This window comes from Mytilus californianus, unplaced genomic scaffold, assembly GCF_021869535.1.
Source record: "Mytilus californianus isolate M0D057914Y unplaced genomic scaffold, xbMytCali1.0.p SCAF_36, whole genome shotgun sequence".
Taxonomy (NCBI): Eukaryota; Metazoa; Mollusca; class Bivalvia; order Mytilida; family Mytilidae; genus Mytilus; species Mytilus californianus.
In genome coordinates this window covers 1,530,605-1,554,486 of record NW_026262686.1, presented here as the reverse complement: position 1 = coordinate 1,554,486, position 23,882 = coordinate 1,530,605, and the positions used below count along the sequence as shown (strand labels likewise).

The following is a 23,882-nucleotide window of genomic DNA, read 5'->3' as shown; positions in this document are numbered from 1 at the left end:
GTGTTTAACGCCACTTTCAGCACTATTGATCCCAGTTCTTATAGACATGGAGATGTGATTTGATTTGATTGATTGATGTTTAACGCCACTTTCAGCACTATTAGTACTAGTACTTATAGACATTGAGATGTGATTTGATTTGATTGATTGGTGTTTAACGCCACTTTCAGCACTATTGATCCCAGTTCTTATAGACATGGAGATGTGATTTGATTTGATTGATTGATGTTTAATGCCACTTTCAGCACTATTGATACTAGTACTTATAGACATGGAGATGAGATTTGATTTGATTGATTGGTGTTTAACGCCACTTTCAGTATTGATACTAGTATTTAAAGTCATGGAGATATGAATGCAGAAGTAAAACTCAAAAAAGGCAGTGTAAACTGTCTACTTTCATGACTTTTTATGTACAAGATATTACGATATAATAAGATATTTTTATTCCATTTAAATAGCCCATGGGATTAAAGTAGTAAAATACGATGATTTTTCATAATTGACAAAAATATTGTTGTCAATCATATATAAATATGAATATAATCAACTAAATGTTAAGCTAGTCCAAAGCCATAAACATGTGTGTAAACATGCAGTAATAAAACAGATAAGCAAATATTCTTAATGGGTTACATATAAAAATATCTGTACTAAATTGATAGTTTTCATTAATATATGCATTCCAATAATTTTTAATACCTCTAGGTTTTCTTGAATAAAAAGACAATTTGAAATTGGCATTTGAGTTTAACATTTTGACAATTTTACAAATGATATTATAGAACTATTTTTTCAAGAGATTATAACGAGGACATTCACATATACAATGTTTTTCATCTTCAACTTTATCCAACATAACCTTTGTGATTTATCTATATAATTGTTTTTTTGCATATCCATCCGTCTCTGTTTTTAGAGGGTGTGCACCTATCTTTCATACTGCTGGTCTATCTTTAAATGCTTTCAATTCCAAATAATTTGCTGTATTTTTTTAATCATGTTAATTGAAAAACAAGCCAAGAGTTAGTTACCTTATCTGATTTAACAGTATTTTCACTAAAATCTTTCCAATAGTTCTTTAAAACAAGATATGTATATATGTATAAAAAGAGATTTGTTAATATAGACAGCAACCTAACAATAGAATAGAGAGAAAAAAAAACAAAAAACAAAACAGGTAAAGGTTAATAGAAGTATAGGCTAGTGTTGATACTTCAAACCATAAACTAATTTCAGCTTTATGAGGTTTTAAATAAATGAATTACGATACATGTATGAAAATGTCCAAATTCTAAAAAAAAAAAAAACATCCTTCACCATGTTCACTGATCATTTTGACATAAATGTTGATCTATTCCTTTTCCTTTTAACAATTGTTCTATTTCTATATGTCCTTGCTCCTGTGCTACATTAAGAGAATTTTTACCTTTATTGTTACATTTATTGACATCAGCTGAATGTTGTATTAGTACTTTAACAACATTAACATGTCCTTTCTGACTTGCCATATAAAGTGAAGAACATCCATCATCATCACAGAGATCAATATCAACATCATCACACTGAAGAAGTACACGTACAACCTCTATCTTGTTGTTGTAACAAGCAATCTGTAATGGTGGGTGGCCATCATTACTACATTTATTGACATCAGCTGAATGTTGTAACAGTTCTTTAACAACATTAACATGTCCATTCTGACTTGCTATATACAGAGGTGATACACCATTATTGTTACATTTATTGACATCAGCTGAATGTTGTAACAGTTCTTTAACAACATCAACATGTCCATTCTGACTTGCTATAGACAGAGGTGATACACCATCATTGTTACATTTATTGACATCAGCTGAATGTTGTAACAGTTCTATAACAAGATCAACATGTCCATTCTGACTTGCTATATACAGAGGTGATGCATCATTATTGTTACATTTATTGACATCAGCTGAATGTTGTAACAGTTCTTTAACAACATTAACATGTCCTTTCTCACTTGCTATATAAAGTGAAGAACGTCCATCTTCATCACAGAGATTAATATCAACATCATCACACTGAAGAAGTACATGTACAACCTCTATCTTGTTGTTGTAACAAGCAATCTGTAGTGGTGGGGTTCCATCATTACTACATTTATTGACATCAGCTGAATGTTGTAACAGTTCTTTAACAACATTAACATGTCCTTTCTGACTTGCCCAATAAAGTGAAGAACATCCATCATCATCACAGAGATTAATATCAACATCATCACACTGAAGAAGTACATGTACAACCTCTTTCCAGTTGTTGTAACAAGCAATCTGTAATGGTGGGTGGCCATCATTACTACATTTATTGACATCAGCTGAATGTTGTAACAGTTCTTTAACAACATCAACATGTCCATTCTGACTTGCTATAGACAGAGGTGATACACCATCATTGTTACATTTATTGACATCAGCTGAATGTTGTAACAGTTCTATAACAAGATCAACATGTCCATTCTGACTTGCTATAGACAGAGGTGATACACCATCATTGTTACATTTATTGACATCAGCTGAATGTTGTAACAGTTCTATAACAAGATCAACATGTCCATTCTGACTTGCTATAGACAGAGGTGATACACCATTATTGTTACATTTATTGACATCAGCTGAATATGGTAACAGTTCTTTAACAACATCAACATGTCCATTCTCACTTGCTATATACAGAGGTGATACACCATTATTTATACATTTATTGACATCAGCTGAATGTTGTAACAGTTCTATAACAACATTAACATGTCCATTCTCACTTGCCCAATAAAGTGAAGAACATCCATCATCATTACAGAGATTAATATCAACATCATCACACTGAAGAAGTACATATACAACCTCTATCCTGTTGTTGTAACAAGCAATCTGTAGTGGTGGGGTTCCATCATTACTACATTTATTGACATCAGCTGAATGTTGTAACAGTACTTTAACAACATTAGCATGTCCATTCTGACTTGCTATATACAGAGGTGATGCATCATTATTGTTACATTTATTGACATCAGCTGAATGGTGTAACAGTTCTATAACAACATTAACATGTCCATTATGACTTGCTATATACAGAGGTGATGCATCATTATTGTTACATTTATTGACATCAGCTGAATGGTGTAACAGTACTTTAACACCATCAACATGTCCATTCTGACTTGCTATATACAGAGGTGATGCATCATTATTGTTACATTTATTGACATCAGCTGAATGTTGTAACAGTTCTTTAACAACATCAACATGTCCTTCCTGACTAGCCCATAATAAAGGAAACCAACCATCCTCTCTACAATAATTAATGTTAGTATTCCTACTTATCAACCATTTAACCAGGTCAACTGTACCCATATAACAACTTCCTGAAAGTGCTATATCTTTATTGTTAATATCTTTAGTACAAACAAGTTCTTCCTGCTTTGATAGATCAAGTTGGTTTAAACGTGTTATGAAGTTTTCAGTAAATATAGTAGACTTCATGTTTCTGTTGTCACTTACATTGCAAACAAAACCGTTCTCCCAGTCTTTCAGTAACCTATCTATGTATCTATTTATATAGGTATCAGGTATTCTTATTACAAACTCTATTTCTGTGCCCATGTTATCTGTTATTTGCCAAAGAAATCTCTCTCTTATAAAATCAGTATTAGCATGATCAATGAAAATCTGTAACAGCTTCTCCCCAAAGTACTTGGCAAGGAAATCAAACAACTTATCATGGATTATTTTGTATTTATTATCCTCCTTGACCACGTAGGTACCTTCAAGAGTTTCAAGTGATTTCTTTAAACGTTTGATGGATGTTCCTTTATTCAGTTCACATTCTTCTAGTAAATCATCTAGGACTGCTCCTATCTTCTTTTCTTTTGGTGACAAGTTTTCTTCTGTTAATGTGTTGTTAAACATCACACAAAGGACTAAGCTACAATACTGCATCTTACCAGCATCACTTTCTCCATACATTTGTACAACTTGATCTTTGAAAACTTCAAAAGGATTGCTGAAAAAGGAGGTAATGCTTACATTCTTCTGGAGGTTCTGTTTATGATATAAACTACATAAAAGTGGGAAAAAGTCATATTTGTCTGACCATTCCTTTACTTCATCAGTATTTTCCTTAAAGTACACTTCAGCTAAAGCAAATTTTTCAGCAGCACTAAGTTTGAATTCTTGTGAACTTAAATCGATGTTACACATTTTGAAAATAGAGAGATTGCTAAATACTTCATCTTTGTAAACCTCCAATCTACATGTAGATATGATTTTACAGCATTTGTCTTCTAGAAGAGATATTATGTGATCAAGTCTTTGTTTCCAGTCAGTGTAAATTTGTTGATTAAGAGTATATCTGCCACAGACGTCATCAAAGACAAACAAAGTTTTCCTCCCATGTTTAAACCATTTTCCAATATCTTTAGGTTTACTACATGGAATTACAGTATAGCCATGTTTCATCATTATGAGGGCAATGTGTTTAGAAAGAAAACTTTTTCCAGTGCCAGAATTTCCCACCAGGGTAACGGAACTTTGTGTCAAAACTTTTTGCATTACATGTTTCTCTGCTTCAGTACTAACAAACTGTTGATCATCCTTTTTCCACTGTTCCAAGCGTTTTTCGAACTGCTCTGTAAAAAATGAAAATCAATAAATTAACTATCGATTTAAAGTTCAAACCTCAAGGTGTAATACCACAAACGTGACATCCAGTTTCGTCATGTTCATGTATCTTGGGTGTTTTGAAGCATCATAGTTTTTTTTTTTATTCAGTGTTCTAATAAAATATTTTTAAAACTTAAGATGATGGTTTTTTTCTTCTATGCAAGGAAATGTGGTTTGAAATTTTCACTGATGAACTAATTTAAAATTAAATGGTAAGTATTTCTTTACTTAAATCAAAGGTACATACTGTTAAATGCCAGCTAAACAAAGACTAGTAGGGGAATATCAGTGGTGGTATTACCTCTTAAGAAAAATACTCTATCGTGACAAGTATGTTATTATTTATTATCATTGTTGTGACATTTTTCATGTTTTGTAGTAACTTCTATACGTTCACACTGCATGTACTATGTTTGTTTATAGTTTTCGTCACAAAATTAATAAGTGCCTAGTCTATTATTCCAAAGCACTTATTTTCTGCACGTTTTCAAGTCAGTGTCGCAGAGTCGCAGATATTTTAAATGACCCCAAAATGAATTGTGACATGCAAATAATTTGAATTCTACCTTTGAGTCAAAATACAAGCAGTATAAAAGGAGTCGATAAATACAAACTAGAAAACTTACACCGCTTGCACATTTTTTTGTGTCATAGATACAAATGATAAATACTGATGCCAAAAAAGCAAATCATTTTCCTTATTTTTAATTTCATGTTACAAGCAAATCTTAAATTTGAGTGCGTACATGACAACACGAAAAGTATAAAGCTCATGTATCCTCGATACGAGCCCTTATCAATCAAAACATATGTATTTTCCAGTTATATGTACTATAGATGACTTAATTTTTTTTGTAGGATTAAGTAATGTTCCAATGTTCTACATCAATAAACTTACCTAGTATATGTTTAGGAATAACTTCATCCGGAACCATCAGAATATCTAAAAAAATAAAAACAAAAAATTATGAACATGGTACTCTCAGGACTCTCAGATTGAACTTATTGTCTTTTGTGTTTTGTATCGATCCGGTGAGATAAGCCCTTTTTTACTGATTTTTATTGTTTGTTCTTTTGTTGTACTGTTACATCACTGTCCCAAGTTAGGGGAGGGTTTGACAGCAGTACACATGTTTAACCTCGCCACATTATGTATGTTCATGTCCCAAATTAGGGGAGGGTTTGATACCGGTACACATGTTTTACTACGCCACATTATGTATGTTCATGTCCCAAGCTAGGGGAGGGTTTGACACTGGTACACATGTTTAACCTTGCCACATTATGTATGTTCATTTCCCAAGTTAGGAGAGGGTTTGACACCGGTACACATGTTTAACCTTGCCACATTATGTATGTTCATGTCCCAAGTTAGGGGAGGGTTTGACACCAGTACACATGTTTAACCTTGCCACATTCTGTATGTTCATGTCCCAAGTTAGGGGCAGGTTTGACACTGGTACACATGTTTAACCTTGCCACATTATGTATGTTCATGCCCCAAGTTAGGGGAGGGTTTGACACTGGTACACATGTTTTACCTTGCCAAATTATGTAAGTTCATGCCACAAGTTAGGGGAGGGTTTGACACTGGTACACATGTTTTACCTTGCCAAATTATGTAAGTTCATGCCCCAAGTTAGGGGAGGGTTTGACACCAGTACACACGTTTAACCTTGCCACATTATGTATGTTCATGTCCCAAGTTAGGGGAGGGTTTGACACCAGTACACATGTTTAACCTTGCCACATTATGTATGTTCATGTCCCAAGTTAGGGGAGGGTTTGACACCGTTACACACGTTTAACCTTGCCACATTATGTATGTTCATGTCCCAAGTTAGAGGAGGGTTTGATACTGGTACACATGTTTAACCTTGCCACATTATGTATGTTCATGCCCCAAGTTAGGGGAGGGTTTGACACCGGTACACACATTTAACCTTGCCACATTATGTATGTTCATGTCCCAAGTTAGTGGAGGGTTTGACACGGGTACACATGTTTAACCTTGCCACATTATGTATGTTCATGACCCAAGTTAGGGGAGGGTTTGACACCGGTACACACGTTTAACCTTGCCACATTATGTATGTTCATGTCCCAAGTTAGGGGAGGGTTTGACACCGGTACACATGTTTAACCTTGCCACATTATGTATGTTCATGCCCCAAGTTAGGGAAGCGTTTGACACCGGTACACGTTTAACCTTGCCACATTATGTATGTTCATGTCCCATGTTAGGGACGCGTTTGACACCGGTACACATGTTTAACCTTGCCACATTATGTATGTTCATGTACCAAGTTAGGGGAGGGTTTGACACGGGTACACATGTTTAACCTTGCCACATTATGTATGTTCATGCCCCAAGTTAGGGAAGGGTTTGACACTGGTACACATGTTTAACCTTGCCACATTATGTATGTTCATGCCCCAAGTTAGGGGAGGATTTGACACCTGTACACACGTTTAACCTTGCCACATTATGTATGTTCATGTCCCAAGTTAGGGGATGGTTTGACACCTGTACACACGTTTAACCTTGCCACATTATGTATGTTCATGTCCCAAGTTAGTAGAGGGTTTGACACCGGTACCCACGTTTAACCTTGCCACTTTATGTATGTTCATGTCCCAAGTTAGGGGAGGGTTTAACACCGGTACACATGTTTAAACTTGCCACATTATGTATGTTCATGTCCCAAGTTAGGGGAGGGTTTGATACTGGTACACATGTTTAACCTTGCCACATTCTGTATGTTCATGTCCCAAGTTAGGGGAGGGTTTGATACTGGTACACATGTTTAACCTTGCCACATTATGTATGTTCATGCCCCAAGTTAGGGGAGGGTTTGACACCGGTACACACATTTAACCTTGCCACATTATGTATGTTCATGTCCCAAGTTAGGGGAGGGTTTGACACCTTTACACACGTTTAACCTTGCCACATTATGTATGTTCATTTCCCAAGTTAGGGGAGGGTTTGACACTAGACACATGTTTAACCTTGCCACATTATGCATGTTCATGCCCCAAGTTAGGGGAGGGTTTGACACCAGTACAAACGTCTAACCTTGCCACATTATGTAAGTTCATGTTCCAAGTTAGGGGAGGGTTTGACACCTGTACACATGTTTAACCTCACCACATTATGTAAGTTCATGCCCCAAGTTAGGGGAGGGTTTGACACGGGTACACATGTTTAACCTTGTCAAATTATGTATGTTCATGCCCCAAGTTAGTGGAGGGTTTGACACTGGTACACATGTTTAACCTTGCCACATTATGTATGTTCATGTCCCAAGTTAGGGGAGGGTTTGACACTGGTACACATGTTTAACCTTGCCACATTACGTATGTTCATGTCCCAAGTTAGGGGAGGGTTTGACACTGGTACACATGTTTAACCTCACCACATTATGTATGTTTATGTCCCAAGTTAAGGGATGGTTTGACACCGGTACACATGTTTAACCTCACCACATTATGTAAGTTCATGCCCGAAGTTAGGGGAGAGTTTGACACCAGTACACACGTTTAACCTTGCCACATTATGTATGTTCATGTCCCAAATTAGGGAAAGGTTTGACACTGGTACACATGTTTAACCTTGCCACATTATGTATGTTCATGTCCCAAGTTAGGGGAGGGTTTGACACCGGTACACAAGTTTAACCTTGCCACATTATGTAAGTTCATGCCCTAAGTTAGGGGAGGGTTTGACACCGGTACACACGTTTAACCTCACCACATTATGTATGTTCATGTCCCAAGTTAGGGGAGGGTTTGACACCGGTACACATGTTAAACCTTGTCACATTATGTATGTTCATGTCCCAAGTTAGGGGAGGGTTTGACACCGGTACACATGTTTAACCTTGTCACATTATGTATGTTCATGCCCCAAGTTAGGGGAGGGTTTGACACCGGTACACACGTTTAACCTCAACACATTATGTAAGTTCATGCCCGAGGTAAGGGGAGGGTTTGACACCAGTACACATGTTTAACCTCACCACATTATGTAAGTTCATGGCCCAAGTTAGGGGAGGGTTTGACACTGGTACACATGTTTAACCTTGCCACATTATGTATGTTCATGTCCCAAGTTAGGGGAGGGTTTGACTCTGGTACACATGTTTAACCTTGCCACATTATGTATGTTCATGTCCCAAGTTAGGGGAGGGTTTGACACTGGTACACATGTTTAACCTCACCACATTATGTATGTTCATGTCCCAAGTTAGGGGAGGGTTTGACACCGGGACACATGTTTAACCTTGCCACATTATGTATGTTCATGTCCCAAGTTAGGGGAGGGTTTGACACTGGTACACATGTTTAACCTTGCCACATTATGTATGTTCATGTCCCAAGTTAGGGGAGGGTTTGACACCGGTACACATGTTTAACCTCACCACATTATGTATGTTTATGTCCTAAGTTAAGGGAGGGTTTGACACAGGTACACATGTTAAACCTCATCACATTATGTAAGTTCATGCCCAAAGTTAGGGGAGAGTTTGACACCAGTACACACGTTTAACCTTGCCACATTATGTATGTTCATGTCCCAAGTTAGGGGAGGGTTTGACACCGGTACACAAGTTTAACCTTGCCACATTATGTAAGTTCGTGCCCTAAGTTAGGGGAGGGTTTGACACCGGTACACACGTTTAACCTCACCACATTATGTATGTTCATGTCCCAAGTTAGGGGAGGGTTTGACACTGGTACACATGTTTAACCTCACCACATTATGTATGTTCATGTCCCAAGTTAGGGGAGGGTTTGACACTGGTACACATGTTTAACCTCACCACATTATGTAAGTTCATGTCCCAAGTTAGGGGAGGGTTTGACACCGGTACACATGTTTAACCTTGCCACATTATGTAAGTTCATGCCCCAAGTCACGAGCATGTAGTTCAGTTATTATTATTTTTTGCTGTATATCATAACTCATACATAAATCAGGTTGTGTGTCATATTTCATACATAAATCAGTCTTATTAGAATTGTTTCACATTTGTCATTTCAGTGCCTTTTATAGCTTACTTTGAGGTATGGATTTTGCTCATTGTTGAAGGCTGTATGGTGACCTATATTTACTTACTTTTACGTCATTTGGTGTCTGGTGGATAGTTGTCTCATCGGCAATCTTACCACATATATATTCTTATTTTCATATTAAAATTATGATTAAGTTTTTCCTTACACCAAAAATAAATGGTCTAATACTAAAAAGAGTGCACTGAAATGTCTCACCTGCTAAATCGACCATTACTGAATAATTTGTAGACAGTCTTATGTAATGTCTAAGATAACTGCACATGTCAAGAAATGTTATGTAACTGATTTCAATATAATAAATAATAAACTGTTATCACAGAGATATATCTCACCTTTTTGTAATTTCGATATTGCAAATGTTGAAATTAAAATAGAAATACTTTAACATGTAAGTTATGCAAATATTCAAAGTCAATGAACCATGACTGAAGGTACATGGCTAAACAATCTCCATGGAATGAGATCTGCCAATGCTAATACAACTGCATCAAAAATCGCATTGACTTATTATAAGTCGTTCCCTTTAAACAAACCTAAACACAAACATTAACTTGTAAACTATGTAAAAGTTTCAAAGTCAATGAACCATGATCAGGGGTGGGGGCTATATAATTTCCATGAAAACGATAATTGCAAATGCCAATAAATTTGCATACCAAATATCATTGACTTAACATTAGCATTTCATCTTAAACTGATCTAATCACAAACTAATACATGTAAACTAAGCAAAAGTTTCAAAGTAAATAGACCATGACTGAGGGTGCGGGGCCAAATACTTTCCATGGAAATGAGATGTGCTAATGCTTATTCAACTGAACACCAATTAACATTGGCATACCACTAATGGTTCCCCTTGAACTGACCTAATCACAAACTAATACAGGTTAACTTAGCAAAATTTTCAAAGTCTATAGACCATGACTAAAGGGGCGGAGCCAAATAATCTCCATGGAAATGAGATATGCCAATGCTTATACAACTGCATACCAAATATCATTGACCTACCACTAGTGGTTCCCCATAAATTGACCTAATCACAAACTAATACATGTAAACTATGAAAAGTTTCAAAGTTAATAGACCTTGACTGAGGGGGCTGGGCCAAATAATCTCCATGGTAATAAGATGTGCCAATGCTAATACAACTGCATACCAAATATCATTGAGCTACCAATGGTGGTTCACCATGAACTAGACCTAATCACAAAATAATACATTGTTGATGCCGCCACCGCTGCCGCTGGAAACAGCATACCTATGTCTCGCTTTTGTACTCCGTCAAGGCGAGACAAAAATTCGTAAGGGTTCCGCAGAACCCAGTGTCTCGCCTACTTTTGCTGTTAGTCGCAGACTCAACGAAAATTGGGAAAACATTATTAAAAATTTTCCTCTAGATACTATCTTTTGATTGTAAGAAGCTTCTGTCCAAGTTTGGTAAAAATCCAGGATGGTTTATGAATATAGTAAATTTATGTTTTAAAAACTTTAACCACAGAGTGAATGTAATGTTAACTGGCAGAAAAACTAAGTCCATTTATAAATAAAATACGGATAAACAGGTTTCTTTTTTTACAAAATTTACTTCTGGATACTATCTTATGATCATGAACAAGCTTCTGTCCAAGTTTGGTAGAAATCCAGGATAGTTTAAGAAAGTTATTAAAATTTCAAAAACTTTAACCACAGAGTGAATATTTGTGGACGCCGCCGACGACGACAAAATGTAGGATCGCTATGTCTGACTTTTGCGACAAAAAGTCGCAGGCTCAACAAAAATAGCTGTAGATTATCACACTAACGATAAAATTGCTTTCAGACGATTAACATCAATTTCAAAAAATATACATCTTTCAGTCTTGTGTTATATTATATGTTTACCTTTTTTCTCATGTCTGTTTTTGAGTTTCTCCATTCCTGAAACAAGACAAATTGCCTAGATGTTTCATAGTCTAAATAATTTTTATAACTGATCAAATCCAACATTGTACAACATAATTTTCTCATAAAGAAAAACAACATTTATATCTCAAGTCATTTTTTTATCAATAATTTAACAAAATTGAAGGTTACAAAATTGAACACAACTGACGAAAGTGATAAAAAAATATATATTTTACTACTAGCAGTTAAGGTAGATAAATATTGGACAATATATTTTTCTTAATCTTCTGTAAAAGACTACTTTGTCAATGAACTTTCACAATTTAGTATAAAAACTTGGGGTCAGGGACCATATTGTCTCGTTAAAATACCTTGAAATTTACAAAATTACAGTTATTCTATAAGTGTAATATTGGGGCAACTTAATTTTTTTTTTTATTGTAGAAACATTAGAATTGGTTTAAATTCAATGAGGTGATTGCTTTTCAAAATACCTTCGAAATATCAAATAAAATAAGGGGGTCACAAGCCTTATTTTCTTGGAAAAAAAAACAAGTGAATCTGTGAGCTACTGCTCACTAATTATACCCCTGCCCCGGTAAAAAGTATAAGGATAACAGGAAGTTGTTGAGTGATGAATCTGAAAACGCATCACACGGTATAGCTGACTCATATAAACCCTGAAACCAAATTTCAGAAATCCTTGTAATGTAGTTCCTGAGAAAGATGCGACGAAAAATATTCATGAGACGGATGGACGGACTGACGAATGGATAGATGGACAGACGGATGGACGGCCAGACAGAGGTAAAAAAGTATACCCCCACTTTTTTAAAGCGGGGGTAGAAAAACATAACTTGTCCTTTCAAATTCAATATAATTAATTGTCCTTGATTTTAAATGGAATTTCCAGACAATTTTAAATACAAGAGTGCACACTCTGAAATGTCTCGCCTTCGTTACTAACCATTGATTTTATGTTGATAGTCCTAAATATAAAGCTCAACTACAACTATCACATAAACATGATAAACTTAATAAGATCCAAGCCATAAAACTGCCAAGAGTGCACTAGCTGAAATGTCTCACCTTCTTTACTAACCATTGATTTTATGTTGATAGTCCTACATATAAAGCTTTACTACAAGTAACACATAAACTTAACATGATCTAAGAAAATGAGGTCAAAGTCAGATAAACCAAACGAAAAATATATGTACACCTTACAATCATGACAATCATTCAATAAACCAAACATAGTTGCCCAATTGCTTATAGTTTTTAAGAAACAGTCTTAACCAAGAAAACTTAACATTGACCAATGAACCATGAAAATAAGGTCAAGGTCAGATGATACCTGCAAGACAGACATATACACCTTACAATCATTCCATACAACAAATACAGTTGATCTATTGCTTATAGTTGAAGAAAAACAGACAAAAACACAAAAACTTAACACTGAAAAATGAGCCGTGAAAATGAGGTCAAGGTCAAATAAAACCTGCGAGACTGACATGCACATCATAAAATATTTCCATACACCAAATATAGTTGACCTATTGCATATAGTATTAGAAAAAAAAAGACCAAAACTCAAAAACTTAACTTTGACCACTGAACCATGAAAATGAGGTCAAAGTCAGATGACACCTACCAGTTGGACATGTACACCTTACAATCATTCCATATACCAAATATAGTAGACCTACTGCTTATAGTATCTGATATATGGACTTGACCACGAAAACTTAACCTTGTTCACTGATCCATGAAATGAGGTCGAGGTCAAATGAAAATTGTCTGACGGTCATGAGGACCTTACAAGGTACGCACATACTAAATATAGTTATCCTATTACTCATAATAAGAAAGAAACTAACATTACAAAAAATGTTGACTTTTTTTTTCAAGTAGTCACTGAACCATGAAAATGAGGTCAAGGACAATGGACATATGACAGACGGAAACTTCGTAACATAAGGCATCTATATACAAAGCATAAAGCATCCAGGTCTACTAGCTTCTAAAATATGAAGCTTTTAAGAAGTTAGCTAACGCCGCCACCGTATCACTATCCCTATATCGAGCTGTTGCAGACTCGACAAAAATGAGGTCAAGGTCAGATAAACCAAACTGGTAATACATGTACACCTTGCAATCATTTCATACACCAAATATGCTTTAAATATAGTTGACCCATCGCACATAGTATCTAAGAAACAAACTTAACCAGGAAAACATTGATCAATGAACCATGAAAATGAGGTCAAGGTCAGAAGTACCCTGCCAGACAGACATGTACACCTTACAATCATTACATGCTTTAAATATAGTTGACCTATTGTATACAGTATCTAAGAAACAAACTTAACCAGGAAAACTTAAGATTGACCAACGAACCATGAAAATGAGGTCATGGTCAGATGATAATTTCCAGACAGACATATACACCTTACAATCATTCCATACACCATATATAGTTGACCTATTACTTAAAGTACAAGAAATACAGACCAAAAAACAAAAACTTAACATTGAGCAATGAAACGTAAAAATGAGGTCAAGGTCAAATAAAACATGCCAAACTGACATGTACATCCTAAAATATTTTCATACACCAAATATAGTTGACCTATTGTATACAGTGTTAGAAAAACAGACCAAAACACAAAAACTTAACTTTAACCACTGAACCATGAAAATGAGGTCATGGTCGGATGACACCTGCCAGTTGGACATGTACACCTTACAATCATTCCATACACCCAATATAGTAGACCTATTGAATACAGGGCCTAATCTAGGATTTTGGAGAGGGAGAAGTGGTCAATTTCTTGGAGAAGTGAGATTCCATTACCGTTTCGGTTGCATAGTGTTCTTGTGCTTATCACTAAGGAAATTGTTTTATATGCAATAAAAAATATACTTGCAGTTTTTTCATGTTATTGTACAAATGTATATATAGAAAGTTCTTAATAAAAAGGTTTTGACAATATAGTTGTTATTTATTCACTGATACCATTTGTACTGTCAACTTGAATTTAAGTTTAAATAAAATTTGTTGCTTGGGACATGTGGGAGTAGCCTAGTGATATTATGATGCATTAAATTCATGTGCATCTGCTTCAATTTATTTTCAAATGTCCAGAAAAATATGACTCCCAGTTTACCTAATGAATTTCACATGACTGGGAATTAAATTTATATCACCACTTATTATTTTGTAAAACATTATTGAATGTCAAGGACATCATGTTACGTGTAGTTGTAAATTGAGATTCTCGTTAAAGATTTTCAGCATATAAATGAAAATGTCTGTCAATCACATATTAATTAACCGATACAGAGCTAATTTCTTTCATTTTTTAAAAATATCTTCCCTATCAACGAAATTGTCATGAAAAAAAAATCCACTGCTGATCACAGCTGGTCGAGTGTTGTACATTTGTAATCACATTATCCATCAGCTGTCTTTCTACCTTTTATCTTTCAATTTTTATTCAATGAATATTATAAAACTACCGTTAATTCCCACCTTTAATCCACCGAATAGTACAATTTGATCGACTCGTAATAAATAAAAATAAAACAAATCAGCTGAGTGATTACGCAACATCCTCAGATAAAAATCATCATAAAATGATAACTTTAACAGACGGTCAGTTTTCCGTTTGAATAGTTTTTAATGTTATATCCAAGGATGTTCAAAGTCGCCGTTGTATTTATTTAATTTGATCGTCGACAGTATTAGTCCTGGGTCGTTTCGAAAATCTCGATTTTCCTTGTCAGTCGCCATTTTTTTTACCTTGGAGATTTGTAATTCACAAGTTGTCTCCCTTTTACAGATTTTCATAGCGATTTGACTACGCCATGAAGTCAGTAGACTGGCGATATTTAGCAATTTTCAAAATTCTTTGGCGACTTGAATCGTCATTTCGCCGGCAAGATTATGGCCTGCCTATTGCTTATAGTATCTGAGAAATGGACTTGACCGTGAAAACTTAACCTTGTTCACTGATCCATGAAATGAGGTTGAGATCAAGTGAAAACTGTCTGACGGGCGTAAGGACTATGCAAGGAACACACATACCAAATATAGTTATCCTATTGCTCATATTAAGAGAGAAATTAAGAATACTAAAATCTTAACTTTTTTTTCAAGTAGTCACGGAACCATGAAAATGAGGTCAAGGACAATGGACATATGACAGACGGAAACTTCTTAAAATAAGGCATCTATATACAAAGTAGGAAGGATCCAGGTCTTCTACTTTCTGAAATATTAAGCTTTTAAGAAGTAAGCTAACGCCGCCGCTGGATCACTATCCCTATGTCGAGCTTTCTGCAACAGAAGTTGCAGGCTCGACAATAATTAATAAAATGCTTCGCTGAGCGCAGCCTGATACGACCGCAGAGGTCAAACCCTGAACAGTTGGGGCAAATTTAGACACAATATTCAAGCTTGATACTATCTGAATTTGGATTGTGATCAAATTTTTGACATAATATAGGTTTCTGACACAAAATAAATGTGGTCAAAGATCTTACAAATCTAATGTGCATTACTGTGCAATTGAAGATTTATTCTTAAAACATTTAAAAAATCAGAAATTCGAAAAAATTTGGGGAAAAAAATATAAACCCCTTAATCCTTTCAATGCTACACAAAAAAAATAGAATCAAAGAGCTGATTGCTCTGAGGTGGAAGAAGATGCATAAAAGGTAACTTGAATTACAATAACAGCAGCCCCCACCAACCCAGCCTGCTTTGTCCCATTATTGCTTTTGACTTATTTTTTTCTTCCAAAAATAATAATACTCATAACTCAACCAAAACTCACTATACCTAACATAAAAATCTGCAAATACTGTTGATTCAAATTAAATTTTCTTTAACTAAATTCCATACATTCTTCTCAGCATGGTCAACTTAATGCAATGCAATTTCGCCAAGCAATTCTAACAGTAATTGATTTAGTTTCACTTGAAAGTTTTCTGTTAAAGGCAGATAGTTAACTTTAAAAAAAACTGGCCACCAAGATTTTAGTCAACTTTGTTTAAACTAGGGTTTTTCATTATAAACATATATTGAAAAATTCTAAATATATCCAATGCAGATATGTGTCAGGCCAAGGATTGACTGGTCATGTCAGGTGATGACCTTGCTATGTTATAGCGATAATTTAGAGTTAAGCCCACACGTGAATCTGCTGGTGTTTTACACATCAAACAATGCACCGTCAGTTGACAGAATCACGTGTGTGCTTGACTCTTTTAGCATTTCAAACCCATCTATTTAAAGTGCTTGACCCATATATCTCATATTTTTTATCGTCTAATATTTTTACGCAAAAGTATGAGGGTAGGAATGGCATTTTCCGTCAGGAGTCACACAGCCCTTTTCTGAAATTTTTCATGAAAATAAAACTGTTAACAGCAATGAATTACTGGTTTCGTACTCGAGCCGCGATAATGTGTGTACCTTAATGACGAATAACAGTAAAGAGCTGGACTATTCAGTTGTTAAATCCCGTTTTTTATCACTTCTAAAACTTTGAAACGTATTAAGGCAATAAAGGCAATCATTGGGGACATTCTGACAATGACCTACATGAAAACTACGTACTTTCGAAATGGAATATGTCAACAGACATTAGTTTGTTCATTGATATTTCTGTCAACAGACGGTGCATCGTTTGATGTGTAAAACACCAGCAGATTCACGTGTGCGCTAGACTCTTTATTAACGCAGTAACATACTTAAATATTCTAACTTTCGTTTTAAAAAACACATGTTGTCTAAAACTGGAATATGACTTAATTGATTGCATTAAAGATCTGAACGCAGATGGAACAACTAAATCTGTGTATTTTTTCAAGCATCATTGATTTGAAGTCGTACTCTCCACGTGTATATACTTGACTTAACTCAAGATAGATTGTATGAATATATGACAATTCTGTTTATCATTATTTTGAAATTTTCAGATGCACAATTACATTTCCCATTTGTGCACATGCGCAGATACGTAACCAAAGGGGTTCTGAATTTCGAGAATTTATACCATATAAATATCCGAATAAGTTTATTAAACTTTAATACCCATAATATTATTATTTTTTAATAATTGCAACGACGTATAAAACGTCCTTGATAAAAGCAATCAATATAATACTTCCACGATAAAAGTAAGGAGAAGGAACCCAGGGTGAATGTACTCTATGGGGACGAACTCAGGGCTAACGGACAAAGGGTGAACATGTAATCAGGGCGAACGGACACGATACCAAATTCACGCATGCGTACTACAAACTCTACTTTAAAGACATCCGGTTACAAGTAAATAAACAACGTTCATGTAAGATGAGATGAAATCTAATAATTTACATAAATAAAAGGGTTGATATTAATACATTAAAACATGAGATATTATAACACTAACGATCATGACGATAGTGATCGTTTTTCAAGCCTTACTTATAAGTTAGATGATGCTCATGTGTAAACATGGGTGTCAAGATATGGCACGGAAGTTGTTATGAAATTGTAAAGCACAGAAAGGGATACGGCATACGTCCTGGTGACGGTTCAATGATTTTACAGCCGGCAGTAAAGGCTTTCAGAAGACTTGAACATGTTGAAGTCTTCTTCCACCAAAAACCCAAACAAAGAATAATCAATTCTGAGTATAAAAATTTATTACCACTGAACCCTTTGATATACACTATTATAATATTATATGTATTTAAATCACAGTATTTGATGTTTCTAGAAACAGCTAAAAAAATATTTCATACTAGAACTTGCAAACAAATAGCAAAAAGTACCAACATAAAGAAACAAAGCTAAAGTAATTGTCCATTAACCAGGAAACCCTTGTTTTTCCCTCTTTTTTGCCCCTAATTCCTAAACAGATTGAGCCATAACCCCCCAAAACCAATCCTAACCATCCTTTTGTGGTGTGGAAACTTGTGGTACAATTTCAGACAATTCTATACACTGTTCCAAAAGTTATTGTCTGGACACTAGAAACATGCTTATTTGGGACCCTTTTTGACCCATAATTCCTAAACCATAGGGACCATAACCCCAAAAATCAATCCAAACCTTCCTTTTGTGGTTTCAAACCTTGTGTTTAAATTTCATAGATTTATATTTACTTATACTAAAGTTATTGGCAAATTTCCAATTATACTACATTTAAAGTTATTGGCAAATTTCCAATGGAGTTCATCAATACTAAAGTTATTGGCAAATTTCCAATATATATACATAATTTAAAAGCAGTGTAAGTGAGGTAATTCAAATGTGTTTGAATTACCTCCCTTACACTGCTTTTAAATTATGTTTTGTACTTAAGTAATTGTCCATTAACCAGGAAACCCTTCTTTTTTTACCCCTTTTTTGCCCCTTATCCCTTAACCGTTTGAGCCATAACCCCCCAAAGCCAATTCTTACCATCCTTTTGTGGTATGGAAACTTGTGGTATAATTTCAGAGAGATCCATACACCATTCCACAAGTTATTGTCTGGAAACTAGAAAAATGCTTATTTGGGCCCTTTTTTTGCCCCTAATTTCTAAACTGTAGGGACTAAAACACCCAAAATCAATCCCAACCTTCCTTTTGTGGTCATAAACCTTGTGTTTAAATTTCATAGATTTATATTTACTAATACTAAAGTTATTGTCCGGAAACCAAATGTCTTCTGACGACGACAACAACGACATGATACCAATATACGACCGCAAAAATTTTGCGGTCGTATAAAAACCAGTTTTATAATAGTTCCTCTCTATTTTCTAATTAAACAAACATTAGATCATTCCTTTTACAGTTAAACATATATTGATGAAAACGTGTCTTTTTTTCCTTGAATTGTATACTTTTTTTTAGCATATTGTGTGTCAGATTAATATAATGGGAGGGGACACTGACTGCCTGAGAGGGGAGCCCACTCCAGTCATGCTTCAGTGATTCCCTAAATAATCAACCACATTTTTTCTCAAAAAAGGGGGGAAGGGGGCTGGTCCCCTTCCCCCTTAAATTCCGCCTCTGAATAGATACACTCAATATGCTCTGATGTATAAGAAAATGGGCAGATTTTTATAGTTATAATGTAAAATTTATGATTTATATTGGAATCATCTAAGTAAATCAGGCACAATATTAATTTCAGAATCTGCTATAATTACCTATTTGACACAATTGTATTTCTTGATCTGACAATTCTGTCTTCTCCATTTCTGAAGCAACATCATGGTATTTTCCGTGTTTTACAGCTTCAAGAAGGTGCTTGTATGCATCTCCACCTTTGCGAATCAATTTGTTGTATAAAAGTCTATTACTTTCATGTTGAGTGAGTGAAGAATTACAAATTTCCTCTTTTTCTTCAGTACTTAAAACATCCGACTGATACAGGTGGTCAGCTATGTCTGTTTTGGAGTCAACACCATGGACAAACATCATGTAATTCTTTTGTAGTTTAACTTTGTGTTTATTCAACACTGAAATATAAGAAAGGTATGAATGAAATATTCTCTTCCTCTTTCACACACATAATTTTTTTTCCAACTGTGATTGGCTGTTGGGTTAAAGTTACTACATTAAATATCAATTGTAGAAGTAATTGACATGAAAATCACTTGTTTAAGTATTATTATTTTGATTACCCCCATTAATTTCAACACCCCCGAACAGTGAAATTTTGATCACAAACAGTAACATTTATTTCATAACCTGTAAGATGAAACCTTGAATTTTACAGGAAAAATACTCCCACTGCTGGGAAAAATCTGTTAAGACAGTATTGATTCAATAGGTAAAGCCTTCATTATAGCATTTTTTCAACAAATATAGAATTTACAGCTGAATGATTGCATCAAAGGTATGAACCTTGCTACTTAAAGGAAGCAAAAGGTTCATTTTTTTTTCAATTTTACTAATAAAATGATATAATCTATACCTATATGTATAAAATTTTGGTAAAACTACAAAATCACAGAATTTCTAATTTGCTACTTAAATAAGTGATTTTATAAATCACTTATTTCAGAAATTCTCCAGACTGTTAGACAATGAATGAACAAAACAGTATTTTTAAGATTAAAAGGCGGAAGATAGCAAGGGGATACTCAATATTCATAAGTCTGAGAGTCTGACAATGCCATGGCCAACTAGAGGCTCTTAAGAGTCTGTGTCACTCAACTGGAGCTATGCGAAACATGAAAAATGACCCTTCTCCAACATATCGTAGACTACAATTTAATGCATGACTAAAATCGCTTTCTTGTTTACCTTGTATAGCTGATATTTTTTGTCTTTTTAGTTTCTCCCTATATTATATCGGTTACAAAATTGAAATAAATGTCAACAACTTAAAAGTTAGTAAACGATTGTCTTTTATAAGGGGTCAGCCAACATGGCCAATGGTTTCTGTCATATTGGCATTCTTATATATACCAATCATTTTTTGAGGATAACAGTTTCTATTTATCTCTTATAGTTTTCAGGATAAGAGACAAATACCTTGAAATTCTAAATAAATTTGTCTTTAAAGGGCAAAAACTCCTGTAAGCAATTATATAATAGCTACAGCATACCTGTCAACCTATGACAATGAAAATGCAGGTGATGACCTGCATAGAAGAATGAAATCTCAGGTCATAATGCGTACGAACTTTTTCGAGCTGAATTTCAGTATTTAGGGGACATTTTTCTTATAATTTATATCAAAGTTTCCGAAACATGTCCACATGGTTAAGTAATTTAAAATTGTACATATTATTATTTCATTGCACATGGAGGTCATTAATAGATTTGTGTTACATTGCCTTAATTCCTGTTCATATTCATTCCATAACATACAATGTGCCAATTTGTGTTTTCTTTACATACATTTGTGCAGCTTTTAAACAATAGAATATATCATATTCTGATATTAGTGTATAATAAAATAAAGTTAAACAATTAAAGGAGGTATAGATGAAAAAAGTAATTTTCAAAATTTTTATTTTTTAATTGTTCTAAGGTGAAGGTAGAACAATAAGTAAAAGTATTATTCTGATATGTTTGTGCATTCAATTCATTTTAGATTTAATCTTTTTACAAAAAAAAGATAAGTTTAAGGAGTATATTGTGAATTGACAAAACAGGGGAAGTAACTCAAGTTGTTTTTAAAACAACTTTGAAATACACAAATTATTTACGACCTAAAGCTAAGGTAATTGGTGTTAATTAACAGTGTGTTTGACACCAAAGCTGTCAAGTGAAGCCATGCACTGAAATGGGTCAATTGAGCTGAGTTTACACAGCTAGTTGAACTTCTTGTCCAGGAAGAATTACGAATTTGCCGGTATTTCATTGAAATCACTTTAAATCTAATCAGTCTGAAGGCTACGGAATCCGGGTGAAAACGGGTTATTTTCCGGATTCCCGGGTTATTTGGTCACCCGGCGGGTGTTCTGGGTGACCCCTCAGAATTGTGAAAATCTCGGGTCACACCCGCAGGATCCGGGTCAGTTGACAGGTATGGCTACAGTCATGTATGAATTTTTGCTGACCTTGAATATCTGATCATTTTTGCTGTTCACAGTATCTATTCTAATTTTCAGTTTTTTTCAAGATTATGGACAAAAACTGGTAAATAAGTCAACAATCTTCATTTAAGGGCAATAATTTTAATAAGGAGTCAACCAATGTTTTCAGACATATACTTCTTTTGTATAGGCCTTGTGTTGTTGATCATTTTTGTTGTTTACAAATTCTACTTATATATAATAGTTTTCAAGATAAACGGCAAAAGTTTACAAATAAGTCAAAAATCACATTTGAAGGGCAATAATTCCTGTAAGGAGTCACCTGATGGTTTGAATTTCATTGGTTTTTTTTGTAGATCTTATATATCTAATTATTTTTGCTGTTTGCAATTTCTACCTATCTATTATAGTCATGATAATTTTCCAAATAGTAGGCAGAAATTTGAAAATAAGATTAATAAAAGAACAGATTTCCAATGTCCCCCACTTTGCACATGTTTTATATTTCCAAGGGGCATAACTCTTTTAAAAAAGTTGATCGTCAATATTTCTGATATTAACCTATAGTATGTTTTAAAAAAATCTGGCAAGAATTGTACGTTTGAGAGCACTAGCGAGGCCATTTTCCATAAATGTAATATTTACAAGGGGCATAACTCTTTTAAAAAAAGTCGATCAGCCACCATTATAGAACTTGTCCAAGATAACAATATTGCTGATATTAACCTATAGTATAAGTTTTATAACTAGAGGCTCTAAAGAGCCTGTGTCGCTCACCTTGGTCTAGGTGCATATTCAACAAAGGACACTCTCCAACATTGTAGACAGGAATAGAATTCATGACAAAAATCTGTTTTGTTGATCTTGTATTACTGATAATTTAGCCTATTTAGTTTCTCTCTATCTTCTTTAGTTTTTGCTCAAAACACAAAAGAGGATAAAAAAAATCCTCATTTAAGAGCAATCACTCCTATAAAGAGTGATAGTCTACTAAACTATATCGGCAAAGTAGATCTTGACTTGCTGATCATTTTTGTGATTTAAAGTGTATCTTTATCTATTATAATTATCTATCATATATGGCAAAAGCAAAAAAAAAAAGGTGAAAATCGTCTTTAAAGGGCAATAACTCCAATAAGGAGTCATCTGACCATTTCCTCCATATTGTCTTCATTGTAGATTATGTTTTGCTGATCATTTTTGCCTAGCTAAGTTTCTATCTGTCTATTATAATTTTAAGATATAAGGCAAAAATGCAAAAAATTGGTCAAAATCATCATCAAAGGGCAATAACTCTAATAAGGAGTCGATTGACGATTTCGACCATGTTGACCTATAAGTAGAACTTGTCTTGCTGATCATTTTAAAGTTTCTCTGTATCTATGATAGTTTTCAAGATAGAAGGCAAAAATGAAAAAAAATGGTAAAATTTGTCATTTAAGGGCAATAACTCCTTTAAGTCATCTGACAGTTTTGACATGTACGGACAACTGGTAGAGCTCAACATTCTGAACATCTTTGCTCTTGTCAGATTTTCTCTCTTTATAATGGTTTTCAAAATAATAAGACAAAACTTGCATTTTACCCCTATGTTCTATTTTTAGCCATGTTGGCCATGTTGGTTGGCAGGTGGGGTCATCGGACACATTTTTTTAAACTAGATACCCCAATGATGATT

At 34.5% G+C, this 23,882-nt stretch overlaps 1 protein-coding gene across 1 annotated transcript in view; it reads right to left on the bottom strand.

Annotated features, from left to right (window-relative positions):
• Positions 1-385: 385 nt before the first annotated feature.
• The window catches only part of LOC127736725 (uncharacterized), a 116,211-nt gene continuing 92,714 nt past the window's right edge, over positions 386-23,882 (bottom strand). Inside the window, exons 7-10 of the mRNA XM_052247309.1 lie at positions 19,862-20,173; positions 11,661-11,696; positions 5,599-5,643; positions 386-4,666 (exon numbers count right to left, since the gene is read on the bottom strand). Coding sequence (XP_052103269.1) covers positions 1,326-4,666; positions 5,599-5,643; positions 11,661-11,696; positions 19,862-20,173 — 3,734 coding nt within the window. The 3' untranslated portion in view covers positions 386-1,325. The remainder of the gene's footprint in view (positions 4,667-5,598; positions 5,644-11,660; positions 11,697-19,861; positions 20,174-23,882) is intronic.